This window comes from Geospiza fortis, unplaced genomic scaffold (genome assembly GCF_000277835.1).
Source record: "Geospiza fortis unplaced genomic scaffold, GeoFor_1.0 scaffold237, whole genome shotgun sequence".
Classification (NCBI taxonomy): domain Eukaryota; kingdom Metazoa; phylum Chordata; class Aves; order Passeriformes; family Thraupidae; genus Geospiza; species Geospiza fortis.
Window position 1 is genome coordinate 4,062,961 of NW_005054319.1, and position 11,004 is coordinate 4,073,964.

The 11,004-nt window shown below is 37.7% G+C and overlaps 1 protein-coding gene across 1 annotated transcript in view; it reads right to left on the reverse strand.

Moving 5' to 3' along the window:
* The window catches only part of LOC102034446 (radial spoke head 10 homolog B), a 13,356-nt gene extending 3,070 nt beyond the window's left edge, over window positions 1-10,286 (reverse strand). Inside the window, exons 1-15 of the mRNA XM_014306776.2 lie at window positions 9,999-10,286; window positions 9,253-9,328; window positions 8,962-9,030; window positions 8,582-8,755; window positions 7,985-8,070; window positions 7,244-7,364; window positions 6,377-6,556; window positions 5,565-5,706; window positions 4,997-5,118; window positions 4,348-4,534; window positions 3,550-3,658; window positions 3,386-3,465; window positions 3,141-3,289; window positions 2,230-2,337; window positions 934-1,107 (exon numbers count right to left, since the gene is read on the reverse strand). Of these exons, the coding sequence (XP_014162251.1) occupies window positions 934-1,107; window positions 2,230-2,337; window positions 3,141-3,289; window positions 3,386-3,465; window positions 3,550-3,658; window positions 4,348-4,534; window positions 4,997-5,118; window positions 5,565-5,706; window positions 6,377-6,556; window positions 7,244-7,364; window positions 7,985-8,070; window positions 8,582-8,755; window positions 8,962-9,030; window positions 9,253-9,328; window positions 9,999-10,267 (2,046 nt within the window). The 5' untranslated portion in view covers window positions 10,268-10,286. The remainder of the gene's footprint in view (window positions 1-933; window positions 1,108-2,229; window positions 2,338-3,140; window positions 3,290-3,385; window positions 3,466-3,549; window positions 3,659-4,347; window positions 4,535-4,996; window positions 5,119-5,564; window positions 5,707-6,376; window positions 6,557-7,243; window positions 7,365-7,984; window positions 8,071-8,581; window positions 8,756-8,961; window positions 9,031-9,252; window positions 9,329-9,998) is intronic.
* Between the last annotated feature and the right edge of the window lie 718 nt (window positions 10,287-11,004).

Sequence of the window (11,004 nt, forward strand, 5' to 3'; positions counted from 1 at the left end):
CCTGTTCTTTGACCTGTTCCTCTGTTCTTACATGTTGCTCTACATATTGTTCATCTATTGTTCATCTGCTCCTGAGTGCAGAGCTCAGCTGCCTCGGAAATGTCATCATTTATGTCAGTACCAATTATACTTCTGCTGCACTAATGAAATGTAACACAAGAAAAATTTTAGCCTCAGAACATTTAAATTAAGATTTTTTTTCTTTTTCTTTTTTCTTTTTTTTACTATTTTAACTGGACCACTTTACTGTGCAACTGCATCACTGCTTGCAGTGATGCTGCAAGGGAATGGGTGCACAGGGTGGGAACAAGTGGCTAAATAATGGGAAGTGGTGGTGTACAGTGGCACTACTGGCTCGCAGAGGCTGTGAAATTATGTTTGTGAATACTCCTTAAATTAATAAAAATACTTTCATCTTGTGCATAATTCCAAATAATAACAATTCTAATTCATGTCTTCAACTACTCTGTATAGACAAATTGCACCAGTGTCACAGGCAGCATCTCACAACCTTATTCTGAAGTTTAGCAAAAAGAAAAAGAGGACAGCTCAACTGTGGGCAAACAGCAAGGCTTGCTACATACAACAGCTGGCATAAAAATGCCATTTTTACAGGACAATTTTAGACATTCAGCTTAATGCAGAAGAGACATATCTTTCACCAGCCAACCAATCTGTCAGTTCCCCTTCAGAAGTACTCTACGTGTATTTACAGTTATCTAGGAGAATGTGCAAATGTGTTAAAACTGTCTACACTGATGTTAAAATTTAAGGTACCAACAAACAGAAAAAGCAGAAGGACCCAATCAAGTATTTGTTTATGCAAAAATGGGAAATTGGTTTCCATGGTCAGGAAACAGAACATTTTCAGGGCCTGACTTCACTCTCTCAGCGGACACATAATAACATTGAACAGGTCTGCATCAACTTTACCTGGGGTGGAGAATGTTCTGTGGGAGACACAGCTGAGGTTTCCTTAGAGAGCTCCTTGATTTCAAAGCTACTTCTTTTCTTATTATCTTGAGCTTCTTTCTTCAGGATCATATCCTCAGTAACATACACCAATGCACATTCAAGAAGAGCTTCAAAAAATTCCAGAAAAACCATCTAGAGTAAAACAAAGGCAGTGCTAAATTAGTTAATTTTTACAAAATCTCTTCATTAACAGGCCTATGTACCTGAGCCAGCAAAGAACTCAGAAGTGGCAGTGAAGTCTCCCCCTGGTTTCATTTATCGAGACAAACATCCCTTTTTCTGAAGAAGAACTGAAAACAGACAAAGCTGAAAAAATTCCTGAATAGGAATTAGAGGATATTATGTGTTAAGGATATTAAGGATATTATTAAGGATATTCAGGATATTATTCCTGAATAGGAATAGAGGATATTATGTGTTACACTTTATACAAGTCATATTGACCTAAAGCACTGCACTGATTTTTGTTGTTTCTGGAGTTCTGAGAAATTTCTCTAACAAGTAACTCACAAGTACAGCTATTACCTAAAACATCATATTTTAATTGCATGGGATGCTGCTAGAAACCTTGAGTGGGTTTATAGTGGGTTCCTTAGTAAGACTTCCACTGTGTGTTCAGTTTATCAGATCCTGTTTAAAACAAATTCAGTTATGTCATTTACAAGAGACTGTTGCTAAGTAAGAGTTAATTCTTTAAGGGTAAAACCCCTCTGTACTAGGCCAGTTCTCAGGTAGCACAAGAGTCTTCTACAGTCACTTCTACAGTGAGGTGGCAGCACCTCACATGTCACTAATCAGGTTTCTTGCATCACCAGATTTTCAGGATCAGTGGGTTCACACATTAACTACTGATCCACCTTAGCAGCCTCAGTGCAGTGATTAATCCCTCAGTGATCACCGCATATCCACATTGTCAGGCAGCTCCCCAAGGACAGAACTGTCACTACCAGCCCTCCACTGGAAAGGGGATTTCTCTGCATGGATTATGGCACTCCTAAGGATCTTTCTGAATGGTCAAGTATGCTGAGACTGTGCTGAGGTACTTAAGAAAAACACAGAAGTACATAAGCTAAACTAAAAGATATAAGCAGAACAAAGGAAGACAAATAGAGGCTCAAGTTTTACTCTATTTTTTTAAATAAATTAATTCATTTTCCTCCTGCTCCAGCAGGTAGGACAGCATTCACAGCAGTTCTTAAAAGCAATTTTAAGTGTTCCTGCAGCAATGAATTATGTTTTATTTTCCATACACACCTCCAGCTCCAGGTTGATACCATCGATATCAGGTACAGAGGCACCAACTTTGACAAATATTTCCAGAACTCTTGGAGCAGTTAATCGTTCACTGAGAAGTTTAAAATCCTGGGTAAGAATAAATATCACATGTTAATGGCACTTAAGGCATGCCCCATGTGGCCCTAATCTACTTCCCTTCCTTTTCAAGCCTTTGCCAAAATTTCTAGTGGTTTCAAATGATACTTCCACTTACGTAATTAACAGCAGAAATTCTAGTCCTATTGAAGCCAATGGGAATTTTCCCTAGACTGCAAAAGCAGTGTTACAAAAGAACTTGAGAAATCTCATAAACAAAAATACAAAAAAATCACAGTTTTGCCATCCGATCTTTTCTTCATGAAAAAATTGCTCAGATTTACAAAGTGAAGCGCCCAAACCCTAGGCATATCAGGGGGAATTGTTCTCTACCTTCATAGTAATCTTAATCTGTCCCCAAATTACTGAATTTTAGTAAAGAATCTCATGCTCTTCTTGTAGTAAATACATTATTGAAATGGTTTATGGTGTTATTTCAATAGCTGTCAGTCTTTGAGTTCTGACAATAGGATATGTTCATATATACATTTTATAGAGGGGGCAGAGGGAGACAGTGGGGATCAGAAAAAATATTTGTATTCCCTTAAACACATTTGTCTAGGATTTGATAAGAGTAAAAAATTACAATTCAAATCCTGAAAAAGTGCATAAATAACAGTAGATAACAGTAGAATAACTATTCCTTTACTGCTCCTTGGACAGTTTGCACAAATAACTTCACTCCCACCTTTTCAACTGAGCAGAAGCCACAGGGACTATTTTAAAAGGCTCATATAAACTGAACAAAGAAAGCAGATCTAATCACACAAAACAAAACAAAATGAGATTATTACATCCAACATCCAGAGGAATTGCCTCAGCTTCACTGTGGAGTCAAATGGAGGTCTGGGACATGGTCTACAGAAATCTTCATATATTTCCCAGCATTTCTCAAGATAGTTCATGGCAAAAGATGAGAATTCTCCACCAGAATATAAGAGACCTAAAATGAATTGGGAAAAAATAACATTAACAATAAAACTGCAATGCATGTGATACTAATTAATGAATTCTGCAGAGAAGAAATAGCATTGCTTACCTTGGACACAACAGGCAGAGGGCAGAACATTCCTGGACATCATTTCTAAGAAACACTTCTGCAGATGAGGAGCTTCATCTCTACAGTGGAAACAAAAACACTCTTGTCTGGGAAGATTCAAACTGATTACACTGAAATAAATTTCACTAAAAGATGAAACTTACTTGCACTTTTCATGATAGATATGAAATGCCAGATGAACAAGGTAGCATAAAAATGTTCTGAACAGTAATATATCACTTGGATCATGTATGTCCTTAGGTGATTGATCACCTGAAAAATTTTTAGAAAAACAAATTTCTACTGTTCTCATGTATATTAAAATGCTTATAGGCATATTGATTTGTCAGCCCATCTTATCCTCTCCATCTGCACCCATCACAGTGTAACAACACTCCCAGAAGACTCACACCAGATAATGCAGCATTTCCAAACAAATTTCAAGGGAGAACTGTCCACCTGCAGCTGCATCTTGGACAATTCTCTTTCTAGAAATGCATCCACTCAGCATATACAGAAATAAAAGGGGATTCAAAGCTGGAGTTAAACCCTTCACATACTAAGGACAGTGCAGGTCTAAAGGGATTTGATTGATTAACTGGCTCTATGGAAGACAAAAAAATACTACATGCAAACCAAAGTTAAGAACACTGAAAAAAAATAATTTTGTTTCTCCTACTTCTCTCTCAAAATTCTCTCTCTCTCTCTTAAATAGTAATGGCAAGACCAGGGGTGAATACATATTTTGAACAGATGGATCTTCAGTGCAATTTTTATGTCGTATTTTAATTTTGTATTTTCTCGCCTAAGGACCAGAAGTGCCCAGAGAAGTGTAAATTGATCCACTGGGAACTCACAGGCACAGAGGAACTGACTCAGGACCACAACTCCCAGAGCTGAGCTGCCAGGAGAACTTGCCCTCCAACTCTCCACAGCTTACCCTGCTCACCAGGAACACAAACCTCTCAACAGTCGATCTATTTCAGCGAGAGTTACGGAGCAGAGATGAAAATTGCAGTCCTTCAGAAACCTCCAAAACTGCAGCATAGTCATGCTGCAAGCGCTGTCAGAAGAAGCACAGCCTAAGGTACTGTAGAAGTAGTAGGCTTTTCTCAATTTTGATAAATGCCTCAACACAGCCAGTTCTACCTAAATAAAGCAGGATATGTTTTCAGCATCATCTCAAAGCAAGAGACCAGTTTGTATTGATTCTGTAACTGGGCAGATGATTATTTGACCTTGTGACTTTGCATATCCCTGGCTAAGAGTTCACAAAAGCATTACTCAAAAGTAATGCTTCAACTCAGAGGGTTTAGGTGACTGATAAAAACAAATCATCCTCTGTCAGCAGACAAACCTCAGAGTAGCTAAAGCTGGTTGCTCCATGCCCTTCCAGATATGTTAACCTATTTTTAATTGGCCTTTTTTAGTGGAAGCTCAGAAGAGGCAATACTGCCTATTCATTCTTTTTGCTTTTCTATTTTCATGGCTTTCAGATTTTCAAATAATTGTTTAATGGAAAGCGTTACTTTAACACAAATAAACCAGAAATAAAATAGTATGAAACACAATACAGGGGAAAACTGAAAGTATCAAACAGTAGACTTATACTTTTTGTGATTCGTTCCCTCTGTCTTCATCTGGGAACAAGGCAAGCAGTGATGATACACCCAAATCAATATCTGATCCCAGAACAGAAGTCTTTCCCAAGGCATTAACGATTGCGGTCCTTTCTATCAAGCAAATAAAATAAGTTAGAACAAACTAAAACAAAGCTCAATATACACACACAGAAAAACAAAATGTGTATTATTCCTTCTTATATTACTGACTTGGAACAATAGATTCCTTCACAGTAAGAAGTAGAGATTTCACAACCAACAGCAGAACAACTGAAGAGCAATTCTGTCAAATCAACCCCTAACCAAAAGGAAATGCAGACATTAAAAAAGCTGTGAAACTTCCACACAACAGTTCCATTCATTACAAGATGTGGTGTGGATGTGCCACTTCACTAACAGAAACACAGCATGGAAGCAAAAGCCATGACTCCATTTTCTATCTAAATTTTTTGAGGAAATATGTCTGGTCTTTGAGTATGTACAAACAATTTCATATTGTACTAAAATGGAACAACAAAATGTGAACTAAGTAAAATTTGTTTTGTTAAGCTGCTCACTAGTGCTAAAATGCCTTCTTGGGCTAGTGGCTCTCAGGTTCTTGGCTGTCACAGCAGACCCTTGATGAGCATGTCTTTCCACAGGACGATCATTTTCAAACTCTCCTTCAAAACAAACACCATTCTTGAAGACAAAGATGCCCTACAGACAGATTAATTATAATATAAATATAAAACAAGGATTTATAAAAACCCCAAACCACTAATTCTCTCAGTCAAATTTCCTCTTCAGAATCTTGGCTAAAATGCAATATATGAAATAAAATACAGCAAAATAATTTTTCCTACTGTCTTTTATAATGCATTTTGTCACCTATTAAATAGGTACACTGTTGGGATAAAGGACTGACTATGTATCTGTTTGATTTTGAAAAGTATTTTCCCCCCATATAGAAAGACTTGTTTGTACTCCTTAGGTTCCATATGTGGCACTGCACTCAGAGTTTTTTCAAAAGTCTGTTTTATGAGAGGTTTTAAGAACTTCTCTGTACAAGGACAGCTTGAAATCCATTAGCTCACGCTGGAAGTGTGAAATTCTGACCAACCACTGCAAAACTCAAGATGCACCTATTGAACTGAAAATCTCCACAGTGAAATATATGTCTTTGTATACTCAAAATATATCTAATCACAGAGTCAGCCTGTGTCCTTGGAAGGACTCCAACTGCTTTCAGTGGACTCTCTACCCTTTGTGTGGGGATTCCATCCACACTGCAAACTGAATATAGTTTGCTGTACAGAAATCTAGAGACCCACTCATACAGAGCAGGACAGTTTGCTCTGCTGCTGTCTGTAGTTCTGCCAATACTCACCTTGCCATGCTTCTTATTATGTGCCCATTCTCCAGTGTACATTGTTCCATCAGAATAAAGAAATGTCCCATGTCCATGGCGCTCCCCTTTCACAAAATTCCCCGAATATTCATTCCATAGAGAAGACTTAAATGACGTGTCTGTTGTCTTAAAAAACCATGTGTGCATGCCAGAACCATGCTGAAAAAAAAATTATGTGCTTAAAAAACAGATCCAGACTTTGGCAATTCTCTGAAATAAAAGCCCCCAGCTGATGGCTGCAGCACTTCAAAGCAGGGACAGAAGGAGATCCTACAAAGGTGCACAGGAGAAGCACCCAGAGGATGCACTGCATCAACACATACTTGAACAAGCTCTAGCACGGGACTCCTAAATTTTAAGCAGAGTGAAAAGACAGAGCAAGTAACTCACCTTCTTTTTGAAACAGAATAATAAATGGAAGGAACTAAAAATGCCACAAAATTGTCTCCCATCATAAAAATTTTCCAAGAGGGAACAGTGTGGTTTAGTATTTTACAGGTGACACAGAAATAAATTGCCACATATACCTACTGCTGAAGTCATAGCTCAAGCTAAGTCACAAACACTTCCTTAACTTTTTTTAAATTGAAAAATGTTTCTATTTTCCACTAGGGAATGAAATTTTGATGTTATAATACTAAATCAAAATCCTTTAACAATTTGAATATTGCTAACATAAGAATCAATTTACAATAAAGAACGTGTTTTTTATCTCAACTGGCAAACTCAACTGGCAAAAATCATACAAAGCTCCTTTGATATTGCACAAAACTCCCTACTTAGCTTTCCTATAGAGTAGTGGACAGATGCTGAACTAAAGAAGGGTTTCTGGGGAAGAAGTTATACCTGCAGGCCACACTCCCACTCTCCTTCATACTCTTGCTTATCTGCCTGCCATATCATTTTTCCATGTCCATGTCGTAGATTTTTCTTCCACTGACCAAAATACGTATTTCCAGATCTGTAGCTGCAAAAAACCAATAAAAGTTAATTCATACTAAATTCTGTGCTGATCTTATGGAAGATTTATGAGAAACCTCATTGCTAATAAATTTATAATTTATTAAGGCTAAATATAAGCATTAAATTGAAAATTGATTCACTATGACATGGACACAGATTTTATTGTAGCCACTGTTTACCTCCTATTTTTAATTTAGAAATCATTCAAAGTATTAACCAGCTCTTTTTCCCCAAAAAGTCTTTGCCATAGCCACTAACAATATTTGTTTATATATAATTCTACACATAAATCATTTATTCATAAGGCAGCTTTATCTGCTCAAATCAATCAAGTGTGTTTGTTTCTCAGTGCTGAATTGTGGTTTACCAAAGCTGATTTGGGACTTTGTCTTAAGCTATTCTTTTGCGTGAATGGTCAGTAGAAACACTGCACATAAAAATAAACTTCTAAAGGTCTGTCTTGTTATCATAAAGCACTTTGTACATTTTTTTATTCCACTGCAGAGGGTACACACTACTATGAAATTACAGCATTTGTACCCACTTTAAACAACACAAGAAACTGCAACATAACACACAAAAATAAAAAATGTTGAGGGTAAGAACAAGTGTTATCATATTTACCGTCTGAATCCCCATCCTTCTCTGACATTGTTTACCCAATCACCTGCATACCAGGAGGTCTGTTCCTGATCATAATAAATTGTACCCTGAAATAAAGAGCACAGTCAGTTTAAATACCTAAATATTCACCTACCTGAATAAAACACCACATACAAATAATATGATGCTTGTAAACACGTTCTAATACTTAGGGTCACATTGACTCACTGTACTGAAAGCAAGTGAAGGGATAGAATTAAATAAAGAAAGCAAGCTCTTTTGATAAATATTAGGTGAGACCTTAGAAAACACCAAATGTTCAAAAGAAAAATCCTATTACATTACATCAAAGTCTACCAGTTTTTCAAACCTCTTGGAAATACTTTAAGAGAGCTAACCCTGGCATCTTAATTACAGTTCTCAGTCTGAGGTAGGTAAGTTTTCTGACCCAGTCAGAACAGTATGGCCACAATATTAACTGTATTCACAACCTCAGAAAAGCTCCCTAGGAAAAACAAATCTCTACACAGCATAAGACCACGCAACAGAACAAAACCTTTGCACAGTAACACTTGCTGCTCCTGAAGGAGCCCATGCTCTCATTTAGTTCTTACTGACCTTTCCATGTCTTTTGCCATTGCACCAAAAACCAGTGTAAAAAATTGGATGAGTACCACTCCTGAAAATTCCATATCCATGCCTAAGTCCATCTTGGATTGATCCTTCATAAACACTGCCATCACTCCAGGTATAACGGCCACAATGCGTTGGCACATTCTTAACAAATGTTCCCTGAAAGATTAAATGACAACATTAAAATCTAAGACTCTCTGTTTCCCAATCTTCTGGGACAAGTCAGGCTTGTGACTGAAATCACTGCCACAGCTCTGCAATTGCCACCTCCACTGTACCAATTACTGCAACATATCTACTTTCCTTCAATTTGCACATCTAACTGCATGGAACCGTGTTCAGTTATAACTTAAATTGTACTTTACCTCATACTTTACTCCATCAGCCCATGTGTAAGTCCCTTCTCCATTCATACGCCCTTCAGAAAATAGACCCTTCAAAATGAAGAGAATAACATCATTTGCAGATTTACTCTTACCCCAGGTGAAGTCTACAGTGACTGTAAGATTTTAAAAGAATGACACGTTAACTCCCCTCCAACTACTAGTTTCAAATCAAGAGTTTTAATGCCAGAAACTAAACAGAACTCTAAATGCTTCTCAGTGCTCTTGAGAGAGAATTTACTCTGCTACTTTTTTTTATATTTATACACTCACCTTGTATGTATTTCCTCCCTCAAAACATATAAATCCTTCACCCTCATAGAATTCATCAACTTGTTCACCTTCATAGCTACAAAGAAAACAAACTAAAGATGAAGATTTCAAGTCACTGCCAATAGATCTAAATCACATAAATAACTATATAATCACATAAATGATCATAAATGACCTTTGATTTACCATGGTCTACACATAGGTCAGCTGATGCATCTTGTATAGAATAATGAACAACAAGAAAATTTTCAATTTTTTGAAACTTCCTTGTAACATTCCACATAATTGTTGTGTTGCCTCAGACCCATATTTCCTTCAATTAAGAAAAAAACCCACATTGGTAGTATTTTCTACCTTACAGTCAGGCATGCTGGTATATGACACATTACACATAAACATCATATTGAAATACAAAAGGATTTTGTTAACATTGCCATTCACCTGCTTCCTCAGTTTAGGACATTCTGAAGATATATGAGCAGCTTTAAGCATTAAAAGGCAGCAACAACTAAGACTACATAATATATTTTCCTTCACCAGTTATCTGTGTACTTTAACAAAACTTCACTGAAGGTGAACAAGCTAAAAGAATGAGCTTCCACATGTACATCTCCTAAGGTGCCACTGCTACTTGGTCTGAATAACCTGATTCTCTGCTTCAAATCAGTGTTTGTATGACACTGGCTACAGCAGAGATACTTAAATGAGAGTTCTTGTCTTCACTGCTGTATTTGTAACAAGTGTACCTTTCAATAATCACTTGAGCAAGAACAAGCTCTTCGTGGAAGGGAGTAACAGGTGGGACTGGTGGTTCCTCTGCCTCTGGCTCTTCATCTGGTGCCTCTGGAATTGCTGGAGTTTCTTCGCCCAATGAGTCACTCCGCAAATCTCCCAGCGTTGTTAAGCTGCTGTCAGTTGGGGTACCTAGAGACTCGTCTGACTTCTCAACAGCTGCCTTCTTACCATCTTTCTTAGCATCTTTCTTCTTGACATCTTTCTTCTTGCCTTTTATCATAACTACTGAATTGTCTCAGTGTGTACTTCCCTTCTGAAAAATGAAAATTTCTTTCTGTCTAACGTACATATTTTTAACCTATAAACTAGTTAAAAAACCCAAAACACAGACAATTACAAAAAACAAACAAACAAACAAACAAACACCAACCAAAAAAAAAAACAAACCCAAGTATTTCTGTGATTCTTATAAATGCATGTATTAAAGTAATCTCTGTAACAGCAATTCCTCAAGCCAGTGATGTCAGCTTGTGGCAGGCAGGCCACAAGGTTAACAGGGAGCAATGTCTGTGAATTACCTCCAAGTCTGCCATCAAAACCACCATGACGGAAGTGTTATCAGTAGACTTACTTCTGCCACACAGAGATCTCCATCTTTACCCGATCTTTAGCTATTAGATTAATTACATTGAAAAGCTGAAAGCCATTTCTCAAAGATATGCATTAGGCAAGTTCTGGGAAGTTATACCTGCACTACTATTATTGATTTAATTTGCTTCCAAGTTGAGTTGCAGACTGAACCACAGCACAGTATAACCACCACATCTTGTGGTTATTTTGCCAGTTGAGAGCTACCTGAAGGTTACAGGACTGCCTGCACAGCTGCAATCCTACCACAGCCGGGTATCACCGCTTGGTAGTGCAAGAACCCAACCTGCGAGTGCCGCAGCGACAAGGCCGAGCAGGGACAGCCTCAACCGGCACCGGCGCCCCAGCGGGGAACGGCGGGGCCGGGCC